Source organism: Canis lupus, chromosome 2 (genome assembly GCF_011100685.1).
Source record: "Canis lupus familiaris isolate Mischka breed German Shepherd chromosome 2, alternate assembly UU_Cfam_GSD_1.0, whole genome shotgun sequence".
NCBI lineage: Eukaryota > Metazoa > Chordata > Mammalia > Carnivora > Canidae > Canis > Canis lupus.
This window is the reverse complement of record NC_049223.1, coordinates 39608890-39622811: the sequence shown is the minus strand read 5'-3', so window position 1 is coordinate 39622811 and position 13922 is coordinate 39608890. Positions and strand designations below refer to the sequence as shown.

The 13922-nt window shown below is 40.0% G+C and overlaps 1 protein-coding gene and 1 long non-coding RNA gene across 7 annotated transcripts in view; one reads left to right on the top strand and one right to left on the bottom strand.

Moving 5' to 3' along the window:
• Positions 1 to 898, top strand: part of LOC106557863 — a 34631-nt gene extending 33733 nt beyond the window's left edge. Inside the window, exon 4 of the long non-coding RNA XR_005355497.1 lies at positions 812 to 898. This is a non-coding gene — a long non-coding RNA (uncharacterized LOC106557863). The remainder of the gene's footprint in view (positions 1 to 811) is intronic.
• SH3RF2 (SH3 domain containing ring finger 2) overlaps positions 1 to 13922 on the bottom strand; it is a 133964-nt gene that overhangs the window by 63448 nt on the left and 56594 nt on the right. For all 6 annotated transcript variants that reach the window (XR_005355496.1, XM_038530509.1, XM_038530508.1 and 3 more), the window contains exons 3-4: positions 9218 to 9487; positions 6112 to 6207 (exon numbers count right to left, since the gene is read on the bottom strand). Coding sequence is in view for 5 of the 6 variants with exons in the window: in XM_038530509.1 (XP_038386437.1) it covers positions 6112 to 6207; positions 9218 to 9487 (366 nt within the window). In the remaining variant the exon portion in view is untranslated. The remainder of the gene's footprint in view (positions 1 to 6111; positions 6208 to 9217; positions 9488 to 13922) is intronic.

Here is a 13922-nt window from a genome sequence, read left to right as displayed (position 1 = left end):
TTTTATGACAATGCGCAGATGATTAAAATAGCCAATGTAGAAAATCTTAAAGAGGAGGAAGTTCTTACCTTAAGAAGCTTGTGGTATGGTGAACAAGAAAATCAAGAAGGGGAAGTAGCATTATTACGTTGTCTTTAAAGATGAGAGAGCTGTGGCCCAGAAGGGGTGATTTAAAAATGGCACCACCAGTAAATAGACGACAAAACAAGAAAATATCAGATAGAAATGAGTGCTTTGATGTGATAGACAGCAGCAGGGGGAGACGCATACTTTGGGGGAGGGGTCAAGGAGATCCCACTGAGAAGATGACATTTAAGCAAGACACAGATGACAAGCAGGAGCCAGCCATGTGAAGACAGGGCTAAGAATATTCCAGACAGAGGGATCATAACCTAGTGGAAAGACCTTGAGGAGGAGAAAAAACAGTTTGAGAAAAGTCAAGAAAGAAACAGATGCTGGAACAGAGAGAGTGAGGGGCAGGTGGTAAAGTAAAGAGACCACAGAGATAGGCAGGGGCTGGGTCATTAAGGTCCTGGGAGGCTCAAGTTTATTCTAGGTGTAATAGGAAGCCTTTGGCAGGATTAGGTAGAGAAGTGACATGATCTGATTTATGCTTTTAAAAGCTCATGCTACAGTTTGGCAGTTTCTTATAAAGTTAAACCCATACTTAGCATCTGACCCAGCCGTCCCACTCCTACGTAATTACTGAAGAGATATGAAAACTTATGCCCACTCAAAAATCGGTATGCAGATGTTTATAGTAGTTTACTCATAGTAGCTAACAAGTGGAAATGACTGTGTTGTCTTTCAGCTGGTGTGTGGACAAACAAACTCTGGCACATCCATACAGTGGAATATGGCTCATCAATAAAAAGGGACTAGCTGGTCATACACCCAACAACATGGATGAAACTCAAATGCTTTGCGCTAAGTGAAAGAAGCCAGATTCAAAGGCTACATTTTGTATGAATCCACTGATAAGACATTCTGGAAAAGGAAAATTATAGGAGCAAAAACCAGATCAGTGGTTGCCAGTGGTTGGGAGGCAGGGCAGGGGCTGATGATAGAGTCAGCATGCTGTTGTATTTTTGGCAGGACTTTTCTTTTGGAAAAGTTGGAACTTTTGGAACTTTTCTATTATCTTGATGGTGGTGTGGTTATACTGTATGCACTTACCAAAATGTATAGAAGTGGACACCAAAAAGAGTAAATTTTACCGTACACAAATAAATACATAAAAGCTCATTCTGGCTGTTATGCAGAAGTACCAGCCCGGAGATGCCTGGGTGGTGGTTGAGCATCTGCCTTAGGTTCAGGTCATGACCCCCAACCCAGGATGGAATCCTGCATCAGGCTCCCCGTGGGGAGCCTACTTCTCCCTCTGCCTATGTCTCTGCCTCTCTTTGACTCTCTCATGAATGAATGAATGAATGAATGAATAAATAAATAAATCTAAAAAAAAAAAAAAAAAAAAAGAAGTACCAGCCCAGAAGTAGGGAGACCAGTTAGGAAGTTACAGAAGTTGTCTGGGCAAGCTCTGACGGCAGTCTGGACTAGGGACAATGCCTCACATTCCCCAGAGCACCTATCCCTCCATTGTTCACCTGGTAAGAGGACAATATATATTCTTTGAGTTGAATGAGTAAAGTTCTTTATGATTGTTCACAGCTACAATGAAATAAGTTGATTTTTTTTTTTTTTGCCTCTACCTAATTGTTCTGTCCCCAGGTGAGCAATACTTTCAGTGTTTTCATCAGCAACATTGACAAAGGGCTCTGTGTGACTCTTGGTCTGCCCTGTGCTCTGCCAACATGATTAATAGCTCAGTTGGGGGAGGATTGCAGATCTCTTAAATTTGCATCCACTCATTTGAAATGATATCCTTGAGGTTCACTGGGCTGAGCAAGGTTCACATAACCCAGGCAGGCCTCACTGGAGAAGTCTTGACAGGAATGGGTGTAAGCTCAGCATTTGTTTTACCACCTTTTTATCCAGGTGCTATTCAATAAATCAAGTGATACATTAATAAGAAAAATCCTGTTTGTGAAAAACAAAAAACAAAAAACAAAACCTACAACCAAAAAACCCAAAACTCCCAAACCACCAAAAAAAAAAAAAAAAAAAAAAACCAAAAAACCAAGCCACGTCTTTCTTACAAGAAAGCTTTCTTTCTTTCCAATTGCTTTACATGGCACTGGTAATTCAAAACTTATTTAAAGAGTTCTCAGCAAGTGCTAGTCTTAATGAAATGACTGGAGTCAAAATTTAAGTACTGCTTTAAAAAGCTCAATTTAGATTTCAAGTAATTTTTGAAAATCAGGTTCCCAGATTAGAGCAACCACTTGATTATCTTTTTCCCCTCCTAGCAATTAGGAGAACAAATGAAGCAATGGCTAGTTTGATGATAATCTGGAGGGTTCTTGTAATCACTAATTTTAGAGGTGAAGTGGTGGGGAGAGTGTCCAAATGAATAATCATTAAATGTAGAAATTTTGGAAAAAAGAGTATCAAAAATGGGTAATAAAATCAATGATGCTTTCTCCCCCCAGGAGCTATGGAGAAGTTTCTTGAAATAATGCAGGGGACTGTGTAAGCTCTGAAATGCAAAAACTGAACCCCCTCCTATGTATCCAGCTAGATATTAGCTGGAGCTGGTCTCTGTCCTTGGAGACTTAACCACTGTCTCCCCATCACTGTAATTGTTCCACTCCAGCAAATGTTGCTTGACCCAGCAAATGCTTCCACCACTAACCCAGGCACATAAAGCACAAAGTAAGGCATGCATTCTTGACCACTCCCCCTACCCTCTCCTCACTTCTGTCAACCTCCAAGTCCTGTGGATCTACCTCCTAAATGGTGTTGAATCTATTCATTTATTTCCAATCTCCTGGTCCAAGCCACAGTCATCTTGTAACTGAGACTGCATGCACTGGCCTCCTAAGTGGTCCTTCTGCTTTTTGTCTCTCCTCTTCAAATTATTCTTCCCACTGTAGCCAGAAAAACAGTCTAATAAACCCAGGTCTGATGCAGAGTTATTGTGTCCCTTAAAATCTTTTGATGGTGTCTACTGACTTCCGGATCAAATCCAAACCTTTTATGATATGGCAAAGACCACAATATCTACTAGATAGTCCTTGTACCCCCTTGTACTTCTCGGCTGCCTTGAAGACAGGTGAGGCTAGGGGCATGGTTCGGGCCAGTTGGCGATGAGTGGAGTGACGAGTGTCACTTCTGACCTGAGGCCATTCACTGGGTTGTAACTCAGTCTTCCTTACCCTTCCCCTGCCATGAAAACTAGGGCAGTCCATGTGTTTCAGATGGCAACTACAAGATGATGGCCCAGCCTCAGTGAATGTTCTGGAGTGACTATGTGAGCAGAGCCTCTCACTGTTCTGTGCCAAACATGTAATGTGGGTGAGAAATAAGTTTATCTTTGTCAAGCCATTGAAAGTTTGGGGCTGTTTATTACCATAGCATAACCTAGCTTATGTTGACTAATACAGGATGACATATAAAGCCCTCTGTGATCTGTCTCCCACTTACTTGTCTGGCTGTGTCATGTCATTCTCTTACTCTCTTTGCTCCAGCTCTAGTATTCTTTTGGTCCTTGGGTACACTACACTTCCTCATTCTGCAAGATTTTTGCGCATGTTACCTCCATTCCCTCAAACATGCTACCCTCCATGCTCACCTACGTAGTTTCTAATCATCTGTCTGATCTTGGCTTAAAAGGCATTTGCTGACCCCCTTCCCACAAAAGTTGCACATCATTCTTTCCTTCTCCTATTTAGTTCCCTCTCCTTCACTCTTTGTATCATTCATTACAATTTGAATTGCTTGGTTAATGTCTGACTTTACAATCCCTGAAAGTAGGGACCCATATCTGTCTGTATCTTTATTTTATTTTTTAAAAATATTTTATTTATTTATTCATGAGAGACACACAGAGAGGCAGAAACATAGGCAGGAGGAGAAGCAGGCTCTAAGCGGGAAGCCCGATGTGGGACTCGATCCCGGGACGTCAGGATCACACCCAGAGCCGAAGGCAGGAGCTCAACCACTGAGCCACCCAGGGATCTTTGTCTGTATCTTTAGACTTTAGCCTAGGACCTGACTTAGCAGGTACTCAATGTAAAATGAGTTGAATGATTGAATATACATATATATATAGGACAGGGGTCACACTGAATGGATTTGTTTTCTAAATTTTTTCTCCTTATTCACTTGTTAAGGTAATTTTTTTTTTTAACAGAGTACCTCTGTGTTAGTAGCCTATGCAGTCTAAGCAACACCTGCTTAGTGTTGGCTTAGACCTAGCAGTCTAAGCCATCAGGTGTTTAAGAGAAGACAGAGACAACTGAGTGGTCAACTAGTGGTGACATTTTATGGAGGAAGCAGGTTTCTAGTTGATCCTTGTAACCTGAGTGAGATTTGAACAGGTGGAGAGGATCGGGTGTGTGTGCCTCAAAGGGGTCTCAGGAAGAGAAAAAGCACTGGTAATGAGAATATTGTTTACTAGACACTGTTAGAAGACCAGCCTCTTGGGACCCATCCTCTTTCCTTCCATTTTCCAGTCTTTCAACATTGGAAGAGCTATAGAGAATCTTGCAGGCTAGGCTGGATAGTGTTCTGGGCATACCATTTGCTTCAAACCTGTTTTGGCTCTTAAGAATGAGAGAATTGGTCTCTTTATCTCCAACTATGTCTCTGTTTTCACCCTATCTTCCTAGATGGTGGAAAGCATGCCTTTTACTGTTCTCATAGCACCCCACTTCTCACTTTTAATGCTTTATGCTTGGTAAGCATCCAATTAATGCAGTTAAACAATGGAAACTCTCTTTTAAATTTGTAATGATCTGCCTCAAGCTAAGGTGAGGCTCAAGGATAGAGAGGTTAGGAACTCCAGATTATAGTATTATTATACTTGAGAAATAAGTAGATATAGTCTAGCATGTGCTCTTCCTTTGTTTTCTTTTTAAAGTAGCTTAAAAAAAATCCAGAAGGAATATATGCTCATTTCAGAAGATTTATAAAATATAAGTTGGCAGGGGCAGTCCGGGTGGCTCAGCGGTTTAGCTCCGCCTTCAGCCCAGGGTCTGATCCTGGAGTCCCGGGATCGAGTCCCGCGTCGGGCTCCCTGCATGGAGCCTGCTTCTCCCTCTGCCTATGTCTCTGCCTCTCTCTCTCTCTGTCTCTCATGAATAAACAAATAAAATCTTTAAAAAATATATATAAGTTGGCAGAAGACAATGAAAATATCTAGATTTTCATTATCTGGTGATCACCACTGTTAATATTTTTGCATATACCCTTCCAGTCCTCTATCCATTTATATATACACACACATATGTATAAAGCTAGTTTCATACAGTTCCAATTATTTATCATGGTAAAAAACATATGACAAGAATTTACCCTAGTAGCCATTTTATTTTATTTATTTATTTATTTTTTAGTAGCCATTTTAAAATATAGGATGCAGTAGTGTTGAGTATATTCATATTGTTGTGAAACAGATCTTCATGACTTTCTGACCTTCTAAATCCAGAACTCTATACCCATCAAATTTTATTTACTTAGCAACAAATCATAAACCTCTTTCCATAATTACCAAATACTCAGTGATATTTATATTCTTCTTTAGAATTATTTTAATGGGTATATATTTTTTCATCACCATAATTTTTAAAAATGAAATCCTTATTGGATATTTAGATTATTTCTTGTTTTTCACCATTATGCACAATGCTATGGCGAACACCTTGTACATATATTTTTGCATACTTGTTCGAATATTTCTTTACAATAAACTCTTGGATGTGGAATTGCTGAATCAAAAGAGATATAGGTTTTTCATGTTATTGATATGGGTTTATTTGAGTTTGAGCATGAGAAATTGCACAATTCACACTCCTACCAGCAGAATAAAAAGGCCCATTTCCCCACACTCTTGCCAGAACTGGGTGTTATCTTCTGGCATCTTTTCTTTGGAGACTTTAGTTACTTCTGAAATAAGCCTTCTATCAAAAAGGCATTTCTCTCAGGTGTCCCTGTGGCACATGTGTATTTCAGGGTAAGCGTATATCAGATGCAGACTTAATACTTACGTACCTCTACAAACAAGATCGGGAAGATGCCTACTTGATCCCCTAACTTGCCTTCTGCCCAGTTCTCATCCACTCGGCTGATCACAGTGATGATATCATCCTGAAAGAGACAAAGTCTCAAGGTCAGCATTTGCTCTCGGTTTTCAGGTGGCGAAAGCTTTCAGTGGAGATCAGAGTGGAATCCCAGATGGTGTAAGGTGCAAGAAATGTAACTCTTTCATAATTTATTTATAAAATCTTCCTCCATTAAGGGCAGTATTTGGGTCACCAAGACCATAAGAGGAGTAGAAATAATTTGGAGGAACAATGGGATCCAATAGAAAATTTGGAAATGTTTCTAATTTTCAATCACCAGCAGAATCTGGGTGTTAGTTTATATTAATTTTATGGAGAAATCAATATGGGAGCCACAGGGAGATAGATTTTTAGCTTAGCAAAAGGCAGAATAAATTTCATTCTAATTTTGAAGACTTTGCAGAACCTATTCAACTTTAATTTTTTTTTATCTTTAAGTAATCTCTACATCCAACATGGGGCTTGAGCTCACAACCCAGATATTAAGAGTCGCATGCACCACTGACTGAGCCAGCCAGGCACCCCTACTCAATTTTTAATGTATCAAATGTAAGGTGTCTTTTTACTCAAAATTTTCTTGTTATAAAAGGTGATAAGTAGATTTGTAGAAACATTTGAAAATACAGTAAACAAAACAAATATTGTACCACAATATAGATACAGCCATTGTTAACATCCCTGTTAGCACATTTCCCCCCTAGATTCTTTTCTATTAAGATAAAACATATCTGTTTTATATACTATATATATATATATATATACATATATATGTATATTGATTTTTTAAAACTTTGCTGAAAACATACACTGGTTCAAGAGCTATAGAACATTTCCAGCACCTACAAGGTTCCTTTGTGCCCCTTCCCATCACCCAGTAAGAACTAACCACTATTCTGACTCCTAGTGTGTGTATATGTACACATTCATTCAGCCCATCCTTATATTTCATCTATAAGAAGTCATACAGGACACACTGATTTTTCACTGTATACCATACCAGGAATGCCTTTCCACTTCCATACCCATTCATCAGTCCAAATCTGAATATCCATCCTTCTCAGTAATTTAGATGAATCCAAATCAAAGTTCATTACTGCACTGTACCTTTTCTTAGCTTTCTCTGTCCCTATCACAATTTAGTTACACATTTATAGTTATGATTTCTTAAATACCTGTCTACCGCATCAGACTATAAACTCCATGTGCTCAGGGTCTCTGCTCTGTTCATTTCTGTGTCCCCAGCACCCAATACAGTGGTTCCCATTTAGTAGTCACTCAATAAATATTTCTCAAAGAATGTGTGCATGCATAAATAAGGGGATACGTGAGTAAACTGCACAATTACCTGAGATAGAAAACACTAGGAAAAGAACATCTTTGAGGAGGAAGATCTAGGGTTTAATTTGGACCTGCTGAGTTAGGAAGATCATGAAATTTCCTAGTGTAGTCTCAGCCTTCCACAGCTTCCAGAATGGATCAAATCCTCTCTTCTGGTTCCTGGGTCATAATTTCCCATTCATGTGTCTGTTCCTTTCACTAGTCTGCCAGCTTTGTGAAGGTAGGAACATTGATTTGTCCTTTTTTCCTCTGTGGACAGCTTGGCACATGGATGGGTTCAATGAGCAAATGAGCAGATGGAGTTTTTGCAAATTTTGCAAATTCCCAAAGAGGGATAAAAATGCAGATACCTCCAGTGGTGTCTCCAGAGCTCAGTGTTTAATGCCTGGCCACAAAGTAAATGGTCAATAAATATCTGTGGGCTTGAACTGCCATTCTTCTAAGCATCACTCCATAAGGGACTCAGTCTGAGGTGCCAAGACAATAATGCTCAGTATTTCAAAATATGGAGGACAGTGAGGTTATCTAGTTTGAGGCAATCTGAATCAAATCTCATTTCTGGGAGTGGTGGAATAAAAATGTTTGACAAAATAAAAGACCTTTCCTAAGTTTCCATACCAGATCTACTTCTAGTATCTGGTGTACTTAGCATAAGCAGCAAAGAGTGAAAATCACCCCAACTTTGGCCTTTGTGAGAGAATTCGAATGTGTAAGGAATAATAAATATGGAATACACAGAATTAAAGTAATCTAGACTTCAGTAAAAGTGTTGTTATTGGACAGCTCGGGTGGCTTAGCAGTTTAGTGCCGCCTTCAGCCCAGGGCCTGATCCTGGAGATCAAGTCTCAAGTCCGGCTCCCTGCATGGAGCCTGCTTCTCCCTCCCTCCCTCCCTCTCTCTCTCTCTCTCTCTCTCTCTCTGTCTCTCATGAATAAATAAATAAAATCTTTAAAAAAAGTGTTATTACTTGCACATGGTGAGAAATTATCTGATAAATAAAAGAGGCAAAAAAATCTTAGGGTAATTAATATGCTTGGAAAATAATATCTTGTAAGAGGTTATTTATATATAAAGGCATAATTATGTTATTGTGTGTTTCTGGAGTGCTTTGAATACAATGTTTACAATTAAATAGAATGTTGCAAAGAGTAGAATTAGGTACTCAGAACTTAGTCAGCAAGAATGTCCTCACAAATACATGGTAAAGATAGTAAGAGCTCTATTTTGCCCAGCACAGTCAAACTGTATTTGTAAATTTCTGTCCACTTATCTGTCTCTTCTACTACTCTGCCTAAGGGCAGAGACTGTGACTTTTTCATGCTGCATCCCCCAGGGCCTGTGAAGAAGAGGTGCTCAAAAGTGACTGTAGAAAAAAAAAAAAAAAAAAAAAAAAAAAAAAAAAAAAAAAGTGACTGTAGAATGAATGAATGAAGATGTGAATACTTATTTTTGCAATTGTAATATAAAAGGTTTAAGGATTTTCATCAAACTCTTACTAGTAGATTTCTTTGGCAACTTCCATTTAGTTTTGAATGGTACAAACACACAGTACATATATATGCACACGTACATACATAGAAACATTTATGTGTAAAATAGGTACACATTTTAAAAATCAGCAAGTATTAAACAAGTCCAGGTTCTGCTACAGTCTCTGTGTAGTTGCTGGTGACCTCTACGGCTGCCCAGAATCTTACCTTGAGGAAGGTCAGGCAGTCCTGGTTCTCACTCTTGTCTTTGTCTCGTAGGTCGAAGTTGTAGAGGGCCCGGCACAGTGGGGGTGGCTGGGGAAGTTGTTTGATGACTTCCACGGAGCTGGCTGGGAAGATGCCACTGACTCCATTGATCTCCCCCTGGTACCAGTTCTCATCCAGCTGTCTCCGGAGAAGGATGACATCTCCCTTATTAAACCTCAGGTCACCAGGATTCTGCCCTCGGTAGTTGCATAAGGCCTTTGCTCGAGGCACCTGCAGTGTGGCACAGACCAATGAAATATGTCCTTAGTTTATATGCTCAGGGGACAGAAGATAGAACATTGATAGCTGATTACTGAGCACTTCCTTTTTTTTTTTTTTTTTAAAGATTCTATTTATTCATGAGAAGCACAGAGAGAGACAGAGAGGCAGAGATATAGGCAGAGGGAGAAGCAGGCTCTATGCAGTGAGCCCCATGTGGGACTTGATCCCGGGACCCTGGGATCATGCCCTGGGCTGAAGGCAGACGCTCAACTGCTGAGCCACCCAGGTGTCCCAAATGAGCACTTCCTATGTGCTAAGGGTTGGATGCTTATTACTCCCTTTCCTAAGTAGGGCAACTGAGGCACAGAGTGGTTTAGTACCTTGTCTAAGAAGACACAGCAGGGAAATAGTGGATTTCCTAGTTTCAGAGTCCCTGTTCTTAATCAATATGCAGGGAACAGGATTTTGGACTTGACTCCATAACTATGTGAACTTGAGTGAGTCAGTGACTCTCTCTGGAGCCTGCATACTAATTGGGAGAATTCTGGCTCTACCACTTTCTTCTCATGTGACTATGGTCAAGTCACTTAATCTTTCATAAATCGTATCCGTCTATAAAATGGGGTAAAAATAGAATATGTACTTCATAAGGATAGTCTTGAAGACTAAATGTTTTTAAGATCTTATTTATTTGAGAGATAGAGTGAGGGAGTGAGAGAGAGCATGAGTGGAGAGAGAGGGGCAAAGGGAGAGGAAGAAGGAGACTTCTCTCTGAGCAGGGAGCCCGACACAGGGCTTGATCCAGGGACTCTGGGATCATGACCTGAGCTGAAGGCAGACACTTAACTGACTGAGCCACTAGGTGCCCCTGAAGACTAAATATTTATAATGATGCATTTAGCATATTGCTTGATAAATAGTATGGGCTCAATAAATGACATCTCTTATAATCATCATCTGTAAGGAAAGGTTAATGATACCAGTTTTACCTATTCCTCGGTGTTGATGGGGAAAAAAACTGAGGTGAAAAGTCCCAGAAAATTCAAAGTGCTATATGAGGTGCACTGGGCTGCCTCAGTTGGAGAAGAATGCAACTCTTGATCTCGGGGTTGTGAGTTCAAGCTCCACACTGGGTGTAGAAATTACTTAAATCAATAAATAAGTTAATATAAAAAATAGGAAAGAAAGAGCTATATGCGAGTGATGTAACATATTTTGTCTTCAGTCTCCTCTACAAAGTGTAAACCTCATGAGTGTTTGGATCATTAGGAAGCACTGAGACAAAGAATTAGTCAGAAATCAGTCATCACTTAAAAAAAAACTCAGCTAAAGAACTATCATTTGTTAAATTAGTTGTCTATCTAAATAATTGTTTCAATCAAGTGCATCTTTTTTTTTCCTAATTGAAACAGGTTTCTACATGCAGAAACAGTTTCACTTTGGTCTTGCTTGAAGTCAGTGTGGCAAACTGAAAGTTCTCCTAACTTATGTTTACTAGCCCTTCAGTGTCACCTGGGTTTGGATTTTACTTTGTGCTTTCCTCAGCAGTGGGGTGAAGTAGTCCCCTCTCTCGGGGGTAGTCTTGCTATTCATAAGGGGATGTAAGCAGGCAGTATAGTATTTCAGTCTGCGAGAAACTTCCGAGTCTGCGATGTTCATTTGAAAAGGAGTATCAAGCAGTTTAGGGGTAGAGACAAGCCCTGAACAGTCCCTTGCTGATGGGATGATAAAGCAGTGTTTTTCTGCTGGTCCCTGGTCCCTGGATAGAGTAAGGAGGGCCCAGGGAGATAGAAAACCACAGGTACACAGCTCATCCTAGGGAAACGAGTGGACAAGTGAGCGAAGACATGTGTACTAGGAGTCTTAGCATGGTGTTGTGGATATCATAAATGGAATTGGTTGAAAAATTATGGAAAATCCTAAGTCATTAAAATTATGACACTGATCTATAATTAATAAAATTGCCAATTACTCATAATATATACTAAATATAACAGAAGAGGTTAAAAAGTTATGTTTTTATTATAAATGAGAACTAGGCTTTCATTGTAAATATATATGTATTTTTTTTAAATTTATTTATTTATTTATTTATGATAGTCACAGAGAGAGAGAGGCAGAGACATAGGCAGAGGGAGAAGCAGGCTCCATGCACTGGGAGCCCGATGTGGGATTTGATCCCGGGTCTCCAGGATCGCGCCCTGGGCCAAAGGCAGGCACCAAACTGCTGCGCCACCCAGGGATCCCTATATATGTATATTTTTATCTGGATGGCTATGCCAGCATTTTAAGAGTAGTTACTGCTAAGTGGTGATATTTTTTAATATTAAAAAAATGGTTTCCCTAAGTGCTTAGCCATGTTTTCTAACTTTTCTACAGTGAAATAATTGTATCGTCTACTAAAATTGGACAGTAGAGGGGTGTGTGGCTAGCTCAGGCAGTAGACCATCTGACTCTTGATCTCTCAGTCATGAGCTTGAGTCCCACATTGGGTATGGAGATTATTTGAAAAAAATTGGACAGTAGAAAGAGAATGAATGAAACTGGGGAATGAGAACTGAAAGGTATGAGAGAAATTTAGGAAGAAAATAAGCCGGGATCCCTGGGTGGCGCAGCGGTTTGGCGCCTGCCTTTGGCCCAGGGCGCGATCCTGGAGACCTGGGATCGAATCCCACATCAGGCTCTCGGTGCATGGAGCCTGCTTCTCCCTCTGCCTGTGTCTCTGCCTCTCTCTCTCTCTCTGTGTGACTATCATAAATAAATAAAAATTTAAAAAAAAAAAAAAAAAAAAAAAAAAAAAAAAGAAAATAAGCCAAGCTGACTAGGATCAACAAGCCAAGCCAACTACCTTTTTGGTTTCTTATCTGAGAAATACGCAAATAGAAGTAGAACGAAAGCACAGGATTGCTGAAGAATGATCTGAATCTGTTAGATTCCTAGGGCTGGGTAGATCAGGTGCAATAGTTGTCCCCTCTTTCTTCCAATTTTCCATTGTAATATAAATCACATTTTTGGGGTACATGGCCACCTGGAACACTGGTCACATTTTCCAGCCTCCTGGGGCAGCTTAGTTTTGGCCAATGGGGTATATATAAGCAACTTTTAGGATGTGTCATTCCTGAGAGAGACTGATTTTCTCTTTCCTGCATTTGCCATGTGGAATGCAGACATGATTGCTGGAGTTGTAGCTGCCATCTTGAACACTGAGGATGAAGGTCACACTGAATGAGGGAAAGAAGTTACAGAGCTGCCAGACAATTCCTAGACTACCTTTACTTCCAGTCTTTTGTCTGGAAGCAAAATAAACATCCATCTTGCTTAAGGCACTGTTAATTTGGATTTGTAAAAAGCGAAAGAACAAGAAGGAAGACTGAAAAAAATTGAGAGAAAGAACTGAAGCCCCTTTGGCTTTGCATAATAACAATAATACCAATGGCTAATGTTCATGAGTGTTCCTTTCCATGTGCTAGGTACTCCACGATAGATCTTATTTAATCTCATGACAGCCTGTTATTAGAAAACTGGGCATCAGAAAGGTTAAAGGAGTGGCCCAAGTTCATGAAGGTAGATGGTGGTGGTTTAAGATTTGAGATTGGGTTTGCCTATTCCGAAGAGCTCAAGCTCTTAACCACTCAGACAGTGTTTTTCAAAATAAAGTCTGTGGTTCACCTATATCACCTATATCTTCCATGATGGAAGATATAGGTGGAAGATGGAAGATGTCCAAGATGCAGATTCCTGGACCCCCACCCCTGACCTATTTGACCAGAATCTCTTGGCTGCATTTTTTTTTAATTTATTTTTTATTGGTGTTCAATTTACTAACATACAGAATAACCCCCAGTGCCCGTCACCCATTCACTCCCACCCCCCGCCCTCCTCCCCTTCCACCACCCCTAGTTTGTTTCCCAGAGTTAGCAGTCTTTACGTTCTGTCTCCCTTTCTGATATTTCCCACCCATTTCTTCCCCCTTCCCTTATATTCCCTTTCACTATTATTTATATTCCCCAAATGAATGAGAACATATAATGTTTGTCCTTCTCCGACTGGCTTACTTCACTCAGCATAATACCCTGCAGTTCCATCCACGTTGAAGCAAATGGTGGGTATTTGTCATTTCTAATAGCTGAGTAATATTCCATTGTATACATAAACCACATCTTCTTTATCCATTGATCTTTCGTTGGACACCGAGGCTCTTTCCACAGTTTGGCTATCGTGGTCTTGGCTGCATTTCTACCAAGCTCCTCCAGGCTCCAAATTTGATGCCCCTGGTCTGCTTTATATGTTATTCTAACTAAAATGGGAGCAATGGAGTTGTGATGTAGGTTTTGTGAATGGCTAAACTGCCTTTTTCTCTTTCTTTTCTGGAAGACATTCCAGTGCAAGTGGCCACATATTTTAATGACTACTGAGCAAGCATATTAAAACTGAAATTGCATAC